The sequence below is a fragment of the Macaca fascicularis genome, chromosome 5 (assembly GCF_037993035.2).
Source record: "Macaca fascicularis isolate 582-1 chromosome 5, T2T-MFA8v1.1".
NCBI classification, from domain to species: Eukaryota; Metazoa; Chordata; class Mammalia; order Primates; family Cercopithecidae; genus Macaca; species Macaca fascicularis.
In genome coordinates, this window is record NC_088379.1 from 1,254,941 (window position 1) to 1,269,515 (window position 14,575).

Sequence of the window (14,575 nt, forward strand, 5' to 3'; positions counted from 1 at the left end):
CCTTTCCAGAAGGTTTTCAATTTACTTGTCCAGATTCATGAGAGGAATCCCTATCTGTGGCAGCTATAGCCTTACAAAATGTATTTCTCAAATAGTAAGACTTGATAATTGAAATTACTCCTTGATCCATGGGCTGCAGAATGGATGTTGTGTTAGCAGGCATGAAAACAACAGTAATCTCCTTATACATCTTCATCAGAGCTCTTGGGTGACCAGCTGTATTGTCAATATTGTCAATGCATAGTAATACTTTGAAATAATCTTTTTTTTTCTGAGCAGTAGATCTCAAAAGTAGGCTTAAAATACTCAGTAAGCCATGCTGTAAACAGATGGCTGTCATCCAGGCCATGTTGGTCCATGTATAGAGCATAAGTGGAGTAGGTTTAGCATAATTATTAAGGGCCTTAAGATTTTCCGAATGGTCAATGAGGATTGGAGTCAACTTTAAGTCACCAGCTGCATTACCACCTAACGAGAGAGTTAGCTTGTCTTTTGAAGCTTTGAAGCCAGACACTGGCTTCTCTCTAGCTATGAAAGTTCTAGATGGCATCTTCTTCCAAGAAGGCTGTTTGGTCTACATTGAAAATCCACTGTTTGGTGTAGCCATGTTCATCAATGATCTTAGCTACATCTTCTGGGTAACTTGCTGCAGCTTCTCCATCAGCACCTGCTGCTTCACCTTGTTCTGTTTTTTGGTTTGTTTTGTTTTTTGTTTGTTTTTTTCCTTAAACCTCATGAACCAACCTCTGCTAGTTTCAAACTTTTCTTCTGCAGCTTCCTTACCTCTCTCAGGCTTCACAGAACTGAAGATAAAGCCTTGCTGTGGATTAGGCTTTAACTTAAGGGAATGTTGTGTCTGGGTTGATCTTCTATCTAGACCACTCAAACTTTCTCCATATCAGCAATAAGGTTGTTTCGCTTTATCATTTGTGTGTTTACTGGAGTGGCACTTTTAATGTCCTTCAAGAACTTTTCTTGGCTGGGCACAGTGGCTCATGCCTATAATCCCAACACTTTGAGAGACTGAGGGAGGAGGATTGCTTGAGGCCAGGAGTTTGAGACCAGACCGAGCAACAAAGCAAAACCTTGTCTCAACAAAGAATACATTAAAAAAAAAAAATTAACTGGGCGCATGCCTGTAGTCCTAGCTGGTTTGGAGGCTGAAGCAGGAGGATCCCTTGAGCCCAGGAGTTCAAGGTTACAGCGAGCTATGATCATGCCACTGCACTCCAGCCTGGGTGACAGAGCAAAACCCTGTCTCAAAAAATAACAATATTTTTTTCTTTGTATTCACAACTTGGCTGACTGTTTGGCACAAGAGGCCTAGCTTTCAGCCTATCTCAGCTTTATGTTAATCATTTCTAGCCTTTGATTTCAAGAGAGAGACGATGGCTCCTCCTTTCACTTGAACACTTAGAGGCCACTGTAGGGTTACTAGGTGGCCTAATTTCAATATTAGTGTTATCTCAGGAAATAGGGAGACTCGAGGAGAGAGAGGGAAATGAGGCAATGGACAGTCATTGGAGTAGTCAGACCACACACAACATTTATCTACTACATTTGCCATCTTACGTGGGTATAGTTGGTGGCATCCTAAAACAGTTTCAACAGTAACAACAAAGATTGCTGATCACAGATCATCATAACAGATATAATAATGATAAAATACATTGACATACTGTGGCAGTTACCAAAGTGTGACACAGAGACATGACGTGAGCACGTTCTGTTGGAAAATGGCGCTGACAGACTTGCTCAGTTCAAGGTTGCCTCAAACCTTCCATTTGTAAAAAACACAATATCTGCAAAGCACAATGAAGCAAAGTACAGTAAAGCGGGGGTGCCTGCAAGAGTTTCAAAAGAGCCACACCAACATTTGCTATTATCAGAAAGACTACTAACTGCCATCTAAGATTTCTTTGCCATTCTCTTTAGTCTTTTCCCAGGGATATATGCACAAAAACACCATTTAAAGTTATTGAAGTAATTACTTTATTTTCATATAAAATATATTTCATTTGTGTCAGTTTGTTTTCAATATTTACAATTTAGTCATTTTGCCTTTTTAAATTTCACTTTATTTTTATTTTTAATTATGCAAAACATTTACATGGCTCAAAAATAAAATTATATGCAAGAAAAGAAAACATGAGACAAAATAAAAATGAAAATGGTAGATTTAAATCTGACGATATCAATTAAGTCCATTAGATATGAATGACATAAAGGCAGAGATTATCAGACCAGTAAAGAAGCAAGACCCAAATAAATATCGTCTATAAGAAATTGACTTTTAAAAAGATATTCCTTGCAAACTCTAATCCAAGAAGTTGGAGTGCCAATATTAGTGTCGGGCAAGGTAGACTTTTAAATAAAAGATTACCGGAGATAAAGGAGCATTTCATAATATAAATGGGAACTACCTTAAATATATATGTACCTTAATAATAAAGCTTCCAAATTCATGAAACAAAAATTGCCAGAATTGAAGGAGAAAGAGCTACATCTACAATTATAGTTGGAGATGTCAGCAATTCTCTTAATAATAGAACAAATAAAGGGAAATCAGTAGCGATAGTGAAGACCTGAACAATGCCATCAACCAATATGACCCAACTTGAGCAAACTAACATTAATGAAACGCCACACTCGGGCATGACAAGATGCACAGGGAATATTTGCCAAGATTAGGTCTTAACTTGGAGCTATAAAATAGTATTGATAAATTTACAAGGGTTGAAATCATACAGAATATGTTCCTAACCATAATATTGAATTAGAAATCAGTAATAAAACATATATGAGAAATTCCAAATATTTAGAAATTAAACACAGTTTTAAATCATGTATCAGAGAAGATGTCACAGGGAAGATAGGAAGTATTTTAATTGAATTGCAATGAAAATATATTTCATTTGTGGTATGTAGCTAAAACAATTTTTAAAGGGAAATTTCTACCTTTAAATACCTATATTGAGTTTGTGACCAGCCTGGGCAATGTAGTAAGACACTATCTCTATTTTAAAAATTTAAAAATTAGCCAGGCATGGTGACATGTGCCTGTAGTCCCAGCTACTTGGGAGGCTGAGACAGGAGAATCACTTGAACCCGGGAGGCAGAGGTTGCAGTGAGCCGAGATCATACCACCACACTCCAGCCTGGGCAACAGAGTGAGACTCTGTCTCCACAAAAAAGAAAAAAAAAGCTTATATTAGAAAAGAAGAAAAGTTTAAAATCCGTGACCTAAACTTCTACCTTAATAAACTACAAAAGGAAAAGCAAATTAAACCCAAAGTAAGAAGGAAGGAAATGTTAAAGATTGATGGAAGAAAAAGTAAAAGTAAAGTGTGGAAGTCACTGAAACAAAATGAGCAAACACTAGAGAAAGCTAATGAAACCAAAACTGGTTCTTTGAAAGATCAATAAAATTGGTAAGTCTGATCAGGGGAGAAGGAGAAAAACCACAAGTTACCAATATCAGAATGAAAGGGGATATCGTTATAAATTCTACAGATAATAAGAGGATAATAAAGAAATGTTATGCGCCGGTGTAGCTCATGTCTGTAATCTCAGCATTTCAGGAGTCTAAGGAAGATGGATATCACTTGAGTTTAGGAGTTCGAGACCAGCCTGGACATCGTAGTGAGACCTTGTTGCTACAAAACAATAAAAAATCAGCTGGGTGTGGTGGGGGGTACCTGTAGTCCCAGCTACTCAGGAGACTAAGGTGGGAGGATGGCTTGAACCCAGGAGGCTGAGACTGCAGTAAGCAGTGACTGTGCCACTGCACTCCAGCCTGACGACAGAGGGAGACCCTGTCTTAAAAGAATTTTGTGAATGAGTCATGCCAATACATTTGACAATTTAGATGAAATAGACAAATTCTTCAAAAGCACAAATTACAAAAACTTTCACAAGAAAAAAATTTTTAATAGCCTAATAAATTCAATCTAATAAAGAATCGAATAAATTTTATTTATAATTAAAAACTCCTCCCACAAAGAAAATTCTAGGCCCAATGGCCTCACTAGTGAATTCTGTGAAATATTCTATAAAACGTTTATGAAAAAGTTAATACCCGTTTTTCACAAAGAGAAGAGAGCACTTGGATTCATTTTATGAGGTCAGCATTATCCTGTACCAAAATTATACTATGACATTATAGAATCTGGTAATAAATGTATTTGGAACTGACAATTCCCTGTGCTTTTAAAGATTCTGTGGTTACAAATTTGCCCAGTTATTTGAATTTGGGTGTTTTTTTTTTTTTTTTGAGATGGAGTCTCACTCTGTTGCCCAGGCTGGGGTGCAATGGTGCAATCTCAGCTCGCTGCAACCTGCTTCCTGGGTTCAAGCGATTCTCCTGCCTCAGCCTCCTGAGCAGCTGGGATTACAGGCACCTGCCACTACGCCCAACTGATTTTGTATTTTTAGTAGAGATGGAGTTTCACCATGTTGGCCAGGCAGGTCTCAAACTCCTGACCTCAAGTGATTCACCTGTCTCAGCCTCCCAAAGTGCTGGGATTACAGGCGTGAGCCACTGTGCCTGGCTAGTTACTTGAATTTGTGAACCTAAACTTCCAGTTTAGGATTTGTTTCCCTCAGCCCTGATGATCAGCTCTCACTTTACCGCTGCTTTTTAACTTTTCTAATTTTGCTGTTATTTTTTTCTCCATCTTTGGGGAATTTATACTTTTGTTATTGGAGAGATTTTAAAATATTTGTATTACCATTCCTCAAATCTCAGACCATCCTTTTGGGATAATTTTCCTCCACCCTGAACTACATCCTTTAGAAATTTTCAGTGTCATTATCTTGGTATTAAGATTCTTCAGTTTCTGTTAATCTGAAAATGTCTGCATTTTGCCCTCATTCTTGAAAGATGTTGCTGAGTTCTCAGCCCTGGGTTGACAGTTAATTTCTCTCAACATTTCAAAAGTATTATCTAACTGCCTTCTGACTCCCTTTGGGCAGTTAGGAAGTAGCTGTCATTCAACAGATGTTCCTTTGTAAGCAATCTGTACATTCCTTTGGGTCCTTTGAAGCTTTTTTCTTTGTGTTTAGTGTTCACCAGTTTCAATATACTGTGCATGGGCAGCGACTGCTTTCGTTTCTCCTCTTTGGAATATATTGTGCTTTCTGTTTCTGGAGATAGCTTTTAATTTTAACCAGTGCTGTAAATTTGCACTATTTTCTCTTTAAACATTGTCTCTTCTCCACTCTCCCTATTATCTCCCTTAGAGTCTCTGATTTAAAACATTTTAGAACTTTCCATCTTGTCTTCCATATCTTTGTGAAATTTCCCATTTCCTGTCTCTCTGTGCTGCATTCTGCCTGATACCTTCAGCTAGATCTTCCAGTTCACTAATTCTTCGTTCAGCTATGCTAATTAGCTCTCCAACTCTCTGACTAAGGCTTCCTCATTTTATAATTTTTCCTTTCCAAATGTATCTGTTTCTAATCCCCCTTGTTGGTTGTTCATTTTTGTTCTATTTTATATTACATTTCTGACAAGTTAATTATCTGAGAGCTTGGGTGTCTGAATCTGTTCCCTTTTTTTTTTTTTTTTCCCCCTGGCTTTCAATTATAGCGACTTGTTTTCTTGTTTATTTAATCTTTGTGTTGCGCTCGTTGCCTGATTTTGATGGTTGGGGCTCACACTAGGGACTGGGAAAGGTCCTGTGGAGAGAATCGCTCCTGTCCTTTCCTATATCACAGGGCATTGCTGGCCTCGAGGGTGCCTCTCTGTGTCGGGGGCCGAGTTCACCTTTTCACTCTTCTGCTGGCCAAGCTCACAGCAGCCCTCAGGAGCCCTGTCTCTCCCAGCTGCTCATGAGTTTGTTTCTTTGGCCTGACACCACCTCCTTGCTCTAGCCTCAATGTGTTTGTTTGCTTATTTTTAGAAGTGGGGGTAGAAAGTAGAGTCCGCCCTGCATCTTATGAAAGGGGCAGTGTCTCAGAGCTGGCTCCATCCCATTCCGCCATTCTGTGGGTGGAGGGTGTCCCCTGAGAGTGCCAAGGCAGGCGTCTGGTTTGTGCCATCCACACACCCTCTTCTGCAGCTCCAGTGGAGTATGGCGGGACTTCTCCATGTTCTACCCTTCGTCTTCCTCCCCCAGTGCCACAGACCCCTCAGCCCCAGTCCCCATGGCCCCTGTGTTGTTGCTGAGCACAGTGGGCCATTCCATGATCATCCTCCTGTGGCTTGGACACTGGACTGCCAACCACTTCTCCTCGGCACGCTGGGCTGGGCCAACCCCCACCCCGTAAGCCCAGCAGCCCCCTGGAGCCCAGCATAGCCATGTCCCACTAATATGAGTGGCATGCAGTCTCAGTGCAGGTGTGAGGCCCCTCCTTCTGTCCCAGGTGCCCCCCGTCCACCTGTGGCAGCTCAGCGTACGGGAGGCTACAGACCACGAATGGGACCCTCAGGTGTGAACTTGCCCTCACTTGCTCACTGCCCCCCTGGTTCCCCATGCTGACCCAGTTGGGTCAAGGCCTTCCTGAAACTAGGATGGGGTCAACTGCTTTGGTGTCTCTGGGAGGCATGTTAAACGCAGGTCTGTAAGTATTCATGTTGCCTTTTCATCAAAACAAACCCAGACTCATCCATTTCTTACCATTCCCATGGGTGTTTCTGAGGCCTACACCTCCCTCTTTCGGGACGATTGCAGGGGCTTCTCTCCTTTTTCCTGTCCATACCCACTACTCACTGCTTTCAAGATGGCGGCCACTGATGCGGTGCTGTTTCTGCACTCTGTGCCTTCCCATGCTCCCCACCTCATTCAGGCGAGGGCAGCCACGTAGGTCCCGTCTGACCCACCCTCTGGCCAGGTGGCCCCCGTGGGATTCCTCACACAGCATTCCATTACCGGATGGCGCTCCCCATTGGTCTCCTTCAAATCTCAGTGCCTCAAAACAACACTGTCCATCCTGGTGGCATGGGGGCTCCAGAGACTTCTGTGATGGCACCTACGTCAACACACACCCTGGGGTCCCTGAGGCCGGGAGAGAGCACGATAGCCTCTCACCTGGGCAGTGAATGTTCCGGCCCCGAAGTGACGCCTGTCCCACCCCAGGACCCCCCAGCTCCATGCTCCAGGAGGGAAAAGTGACTCCTGTCCCGCCCCAGGGCCCCCCAGCTCCATGCTCCAGGAGGGAGGGCAGGTGGATGCGGGTGTTTGCAGGGGTCTCCACCGCATCCCCTTCCCCAGCCTTTCAGTGTTCCTACAGGACTTCACAGGCTCCACAGTAGTGCATGGTTCTGTGAGTCTGCTCTTGCAGTCTCTGCCCTTTGACTGGAGTGTTGTGTCCATCTGTCAAGGCTTCGATGCACCACCCCTTTGTGCTGCTCTGGTGTCTCTGAGTTTAGAGCTCCTGGCGAGGTTAACTCGGTCAGCATCTTCTCCTGGTCACGCCAGCCCCAGTGGCCCGGTGGCTCCGACTGTGGAGTTTGCCACGTGCTCTGACTCAGGAGCATCAGGGCTGGTGTTCTGTGCGTTTTGTGGGTTCCGATTGTGGGTTCATATTCCTGGGGACCCTCTGAGTTCCAAGTACGCAGTGTGATCTTTACGCAGGATTTATGACCATTCCTTCAGGGGCCTCCTGGCATTATCAGTCCCGGGAACCTTAAGAAAAGTTTAAGTCCGGGGTTTTTCAGATCTCCACGTAACCTCAGAACTCACTCGCCCGTGAGCTTGGGCTTACGTTCATTGTTTTCAAAGATGGTGGGCGGGGATGGCGTGTAGGGTGGTGGGAGCTGGTCCTGGGATCTGGTTCTAGAAGCAGCAGGGCTGGAGGGCCTTAGCTAGTTACGAGGAAGGGTCGTCTCCCAGGCCTCAGGGTGAGGGAAATGAGCCCCCACCTTCTAGTCACTGGGAGAGGACTGAAGGAGAAGCAGCCATCTCCCAAGCATTTCCATCCTCAAACCACACACAGCTCTGGCCCAGGCGCTAGGAGGGCCCTGGGGTTCCACCAGGAGAGTGGCACTGGTGGGGAGGGCCACGGCAGATCACAGTGAGCCCCTGGGGACATATTTGAGGTTGGGGCCTCTGAGCTCAGGTCCCAGGAGGTATCTGCTGGTGGCCTGATGGGCTGTGAGGGTCTTGGTGGTCAGTGGCCCCCCATGAGCAGCAGCAATGCAAGCTGCTCCCACAAAGGAGGGGCCAGAGTGACGGCTTCTGGGGCCTCGTCCGGATCTTGAGGAGCCCCTCCTCTGAGCTTCTGATCGTCCTGTGGGCAGGCGCCTGCCTTCTGGGTTTGTGGATGCATCTGACACGCCATTTGCTGTCTTCTGAAATCCTGTGGGCCAGGGGTGGCCTCTGTTGTGGGGAGACCTGTGGGTCTCAAGCTTCCCTCCCACACACACAGAGTATGCGCCTCATGGCCCAGATAGATCACCAGGCACCTTCTGAACGTGTGTCCCCCATTAGCACACACCAGGTGTCCCTGCACTGCACAGGGCCCAGAACAAGTGTGGGGACAGCCAGCACATTTGTTAGGAACAGAGATAGTCTTTATTCAAATGCAAAGAGATCCATAACATGAAAACACAGAAGTTCCCGAAACTGCCCCATTTATTCACTTCTCAAGTGGCCCCCCGCTTGGATGCACCCTCGGCAGAGTGGGCTCAGCACAGCCTAGAGCACCAGGTCTGAGGTATCTGCAACCACGTGGGAGCCAGGCCCCTGGACAATGAAGGACGATCTCCTGGAGCAGCAATAACTTATAAGGAGACATAATTTAGAGTAGACGGAGCCTTGGGGATGACTTTATGCAGAAGGAGGAGGCTGAGAGCAGACGGGACATGGGGACCCAGAACCAAGGATAGGAAAGGAGGAGGCTGTTTCCCAATGCCCCTGCCGGCCACCAGAGGGCCCTTCAGTGCAGAGGGGGTCGGCGCGGCCTCACCGCGGTCAGGAGCAGCGCGAGCCCCCCCCGTGCCCTCGGCCGCCTACAGCACGAGCCTGCACGGGAACCCCCGACACCCCACGGCTCCGGGGGCCCCAGGGGCTGCGGGGCTCTGGTCTCAGACGCAGTTATCAGGGACGCACTCAGCCTCTTCTTCGAGCTCGGGGCAGGGGCTCCCGTTGTTGGCGGGCTGGACCCGGACGTAGCGAGTCCTGCTCTTGGCCCCCAGCCTCCCACAAGGGCCTCCGCACAGTCCCCAGGACGACCACAGGGAGACCTCGCAGTCCAGCGGCGTTTCTGGAACTGGACGAAGCACAGGAGACACGGAGGTGAACGCTCGCGTGAAGAGGCGCTTCGTACCAACAGAAGCCCCTCCCACCAACGTGTGCGTTCATCAGAGGCCACGCCCACACTCCGGGGGCACCTGCGTTTCTCGGCACAGTCGCAGAGTGAGCGGCAACCTCGGACGCAACCCAAGGACTGGAGTTGCGCGTTTCTATGGAAGAGCCGGAGCTGCCGCTCAAGTCTCTGTGGTGTTGGAACTCCCACATCGTGGCAGAGTAAGAGGCCCCAGGCACCTCCCTAGGAACCCCAGGAGAGGGCGGACACCCCTGCTGTAGAAAGCTGCTCTGTCCCAGCCTGGACCCAGCTGCTACATTTACCGGAATAACAGACAGGGGCAGCGGATTCGCTGTCTGTCTTGGGGTACCTGCACCCCCACGGGACTCAGACATTTCAGTATCCTTCTCGTTTCCCTGTGTCCCATCTGGTACCATAATTTTCATAAATTTAAAAATCATCATTTGGTGTTATGGTTAAGTCACTTGGTAATTTCCATTTCTCCAAATCAAAGTGAAAACACCTCTTTTGCACCTCACAGGCCAAGCCAGACAGATGGACAGTGTTTCTCTGGCTGTGTGGCCCAGAGCAGGCAGCCCTGGAGGAGGCCAGGAGCCCCACCTCACTCTGCCATGCTCCCCCTCACAAATCTGCGAGCACCCTGCTGCCAGCTTTGTGGCTACTGAAGGATGAAAGAGAGTGGAGAAGAGGGTTGGTGTGCAGGTGCAGTGCCTGGAATGTTCGGGCAGCCCTGGCCAGGCCCACACCTGGAGCAGCCCTCTCCAGAGAGGCGGGAACAGGGCTTGCAAAGACCTCGGGTGCTGAGGCTTCACAGGGGCACTGGTGTAGATGCCAGAGAGCCAGGGCCCCGGGCAGCCCACCTGGGGAGCACACATAGCTGCTGGGAGATCCCGGCACTCCCCGGCTTCCTCAGTGAAACCAGGATGGTGGCAGCACCCCTGCCCTCGCTGCGATGAGGAGTCAGTGAGCGCTTACAGTGCCTGTTCTGCAGCGAGGGCCGCACCGCAAGCGTCCTGTGAGGAGGAGGCCTGGGGATAGGCGTCCAGCGTGTGAGCAGGAAGCCAGAGCAGAGCCAGGCTGGCCTGGTGTGGACCTGGCAGAGCCTCCTCAGTGCCAGCCACCACATGCCAGTCCCAGCCTCTGCCCTTGGGAAGCCAAAAGTCACAGGAGAGACCCTTGTGGGCAGTGGTCTGTGCTCTGTCCCCACAGGGCCAGCACGGCGGGTGCTGGGGAGAGAGCCGCGAGGGCACGAGGGAACAGAAGCAGGCCAGCATGCAGGCGGGTGCAGGAAGCACCAGAGGGGGCTGGTGGGAGTGGCTGTCCTCGAAGCCACGATGCCTGCAGCGCCGTGGGATGGGGTATCATGCCTCACAGTGGCGCTTCCCAGGAACACTGGGGAGGGAAGGTGCTCGGCTTGATCCTGCTCAGGCACTGTTTGGGTGGAACTCTCTAGACGGGTCTCCTTATCACCAGCTCCTCGCTGTGGTCCCCTGGCAGGCACAGCTGGCTCTGTCCCCTTTCCACCCTCCTCTCCATGTCCTGCCTCCTGCTCAGAGCTCACAGCACCGTTCCCCTGCAATGCTGCTTTATCCTTCTCCTGGCTGCTGACTTTATCCCTCTCCTGGCCCAGGGCACTGGCCGCGTGCTCCCCTGCCCACTGAGGCCCAGTGACCCCGAAGGTGGTGCAAACCGCACCTCTCTGGACCCTCTGCCTACGGAGTCTCTTCCCACCAGACTAGCTGCACAGCACAGACAGTGCTGGCACGTTGCCTGTTGGGTAAGTGGCTTGGGCACATCTGCTTGAAATGCGGCATCCACTTGGACAAATGAGTGAGGATCCCAAGCCGGAACTGGGCAGGGGCAGCACTGAGGCTGGCGCAGGGAAGCCCAGTTCATCCCAAATGAGGAGGAGGGACCCAGGACTGGGCACAGCCTCTGTCTGGGGAGTGGTTCCCGCCAGCCGTGGGGAGCTCACCACCTCCTGTCTGACCTGGCCTGGCCCTTGCCTCCAGGGACGGCTGACAGTAAGCTTGTAATTACCGCTGCTCCTCAAGACGACATCTGTCCCTACCACACAGCTTGGGAGGCAGGGGTGTGGGGGGCGGCCCCATACCTGCCTCAACTCCAGCCAGCAAGGTGTAGGATGATGGGGCCCATGGCCAGGTTGGTGGGCTCAGTTCCTCCTCGGTAAAGTCTGAAGTCCACTCTTGTCTGGGGCCTACCCTGACTCTCCCACACCCACATCAGGGGAGACCCAGAGACCCAGAGCCAACGGGCCCCAACCCATGACCCAGCAAGGTGCTCCGTGGGGACAGTGGCCGCCACTCAGCTAGGCGGGGAGGGAACTGCCACTCAGCCCCAGCGTTCCCAGCCTGCCCTGTCCAGCAGGTGCCTGGAAGAGCTAGGGGAACGCTCATCAGCACCTGTCCCGCCCCACACCAAGGCGCTTGTGAGTACAGCCCTGAGCTGTGTGGTGGCCGGGTCCTGAGACCCCCACAGGTGCCCTGCAGCACAGCTGTCACCTGGTGGCCACACAGACAGGGCCATCCTAGCAAGCTTCCTTGTCAGCTGTGACACACAGGTCACCCGTGGTGCGTGTCTGACAGAACAGAGTCTCTCATGTACTGTCTGGAGCCTCCTTTCATTCTTTCCTCTAAGCAGTGGCCCTGTAAGATGCTTTCAACTGCAAATAATGTGGAAGAGTTACATCTTCAGTGTTGGAACGAACAGAATCCTGAATCTTCTCAGTTAGCACCATCTTGCAGTACAGGCCAGGAATTCCTACTTGGAATTTCTCAGAGCCTTAGATTCGGGTTTGGTGGTGGCCCTGTGGCAGGGTTCAGGGCTGCTGTGTGTCCCGTGTGACCCATATGTCCTGTGGGGTGTGAGCCGTGGCTTCTCCCTCACGGGAGGAGGCCGTGGCAGACACTGAGTTTCCCTCTGAACCTCAGTGCCTCTGCCCGCTGGAGGGACGAGGTCCCTGGGCTCTGCCGTGGGCACTTTCCACCGCCAGCTCCCCCCTGCCACCTGCAGAATGGGAAGGAGGCCGTTACCTGAGGCGCTGTCTATAATCTCATTGTCCCTGCTGGGCAGGACAGGGGCGGAAGGGACGAAGGCCCTGGGGCTCTGTCGCAGCCGCACCAGCGTCACCCTGGCGATGGGAGGCAGGGCCTTCAGCCGCGGATAGTAGAAGGAATTGGCTGGGTGGCTGGGAGAGGAGGACGTTATCTGGGGAAAAGGAAGAGGAGGTTGGCCTGGGGTCCAAGAAGCTGACCTTCTGTTATAGGTATGGCCTTACTGGGGCCACTACCCAGCGTCCAGCACACCCTCTGCGCCACAGTGGGGGACAGGGTCCCATGTGCTCCGCTCAGCCGTCCCATGGAACAGGGGCTGGAAACCAAGGCCAGGAAGGGGCGGCCTCCTCAGGAGGCGCATCCTGCTCTCCTCCCTGCGGTGCTGCGACTCCGGGCTGGGGGAGTATGGGGGGAGCTGCACCCCCTTGCTCACCGCTGGCGCTAGAAACAGCCTCTTCCACACAAAAGCCGCAAGCAGCTGTCCTGGGCTGGGAGGCTAGGGCGCAGCCAGGCCCCAGCCCCGTCCCCACCGCGGGGGCCACAGTGGCCCTTGCGCACGCGGGGCGCCCACTCACCTCGGTCACCGTGTCCTGCGGGATGGTGGCGAAGTTGGGGGAGGAGAAGGTGAAGCCGCTGTCCGTCCCGGCGTCGTAGGGGTACAGGTCCAGCGCCGCCTGTTCCCGCCAGCGGTCCCCGTCGCACAGGTCCAGGCTATCCACGCCCACGAACCAGTCCGGGCTGGGCACGATGCGCACCACGAACGAGACCTGCGGCGACGGCGGCTCAGCGCGCCCGGCCCCTGTCCCCTGGCCCCCGCCCCCGGCTAGCCCCGAGCTCACCAGCGAGTGCCTGCGCTGCACCTCCAGCTCCGCCGACGTCTGCCCGGTGCCGCTGGGGACTGCAGGCGCCGAGAACACCGCGTGCACGCTCTGCAGCGCCTCCCCCGCCGCCTCGATCTCCTTCATCAGCGCCCAGGCCTCGCCACGCTCCGCAAAGTCGCGCAGTCCGTTGCTCACGTACTGGTTCTTCCTCCACATGCTGTAGTCCGAGCTATGCGCGGCCCCTTCGGGACCACCCGGCCGCGCCGCAGGCCATGGTCAGAGACGGCGGTCGGGCTTGGATCCCAGCGGGCGCCCCAGGAAATCCCTCCCCGCCGCCCTCAGGGAACCATGGCCCCCGCCCCGTCACGTCGGACCGTGACACCCTGTGGCTGCCCCTGCCCCGACCCACCTGCAGCCCACTCTCCCCGTGACCGCCCCCTGCCCCCTCTGCACCCCCGGAGCCGCACACCGCAGGCGCTCGGCAATCACTCTTGCATTGGAGTCTCCCAGACGTGAGCGCGTCCCAAACTGGGAAGTGCCCGTGCAGCTGTTGGGGGCTCCGTTGCCGCAGCCCTCCTGGTCGAGCAGAAGGCGAGGAGCGGGCTGCACTTACCCAGCAGAGAAGACCACTGCGCGGGGGGACGGAACATAGGGTACTGCTTGGGGAAGGCCGTCTGGCTCCACTTGCCCGTGAAGGTGATGCTGTATTTGGCCGGGGCTCTGGCGGAACAGACGGACTCTCCCCCACGAGGCAGGCCGGCGGCGCCGAGCGTGGCCAGGAGGAGAGCCCAGAGGGCCCTGCCCAGGGCGGCGGCCGGGCTGGGGTTTTCCATCACCTGGGAGCACAGAGGGGAGCGGCCGCGCGCTGGCACCGTCGTGGCAGCCTCGGGGTGGAGAGCCAAGAGGGCTGCGGCACTTTGGGCTCCGAGGACGGCCCCCAGCGCCCGCGCCCCCCTCCCTGCTCGGTAAAGCTCTCCTGCGGCGCTTCTGAGACCCCCATCCGCGGAGGGGACGGCGCGGGGTTAGGTCGCCCGTGCGCCTGCGATCGACCAGGGGTAATGGACAGGTTTTCAGTCCGAATCCCTGCAGCTTGCGGGTCGGTCTGGGTGCGGCCTCCGGGAGGTGCCCTTGCCGTCGCAGGGAGCCGGGGCCTTGGCCGACTGGCTGCCCCCGGGACTAGACCCGCAAAGCTCAGTAGCAGCCAGTCCTGGGGGTCCCTCTGGAGGTGCCACAAGGTTCTGGGCCGCGGGGAAAGTGCAGGAGGCCCGGGCCCTCTCTGGGTGTCCTGGTGGCACGCAGTACTCACCCGGCAGGAGCGGCGGGAGCGCAGCGGGCAGCGGTCGGGTCCCAGCCAGAGCCCGGAGCTCCTATTTAAGCCCGAGACCGGCGCTCCGGGCCGGCCAATGAGGC

The 14,575-nt window shown here is 52.6% G+C and overlaps 1 protein-coding gene across 1 annotated transcript; it reads right to left on the bottom strand.

Annotated features, from left to right (window-relative positions):
* Positions 1-8,493: 8,493 nt before the first annotated feature.
* On the bottom strand, positions 8,494-14,513 carry SPON2 (spondin 2). The gene is made up of 6 exons (XM_045392005.3): positions 14,472-14,513; positions 13,779-14,001; positions 13,184-13,407; positions 12,920-13,111; positions 12,324-12,498; positions 8,494-9,213 (listed from the first exon to the last, which is right to left on the bottom strand). The coding sequence occupies exons 2-6, from the start codon at positions 13,996-13,998 to the stop codon at positions 9,029-9,031; spliced, it is 996 nt and encodes a 331-aa protein (XP_045247940.1). The 5' UTR covers positions 13,999-14,001; positions 14,472-14,513; the 3' UTR covers positions 8,494-9,028.
* Positions 14,514-14,575: the final 62 nt, after the last annotated feature.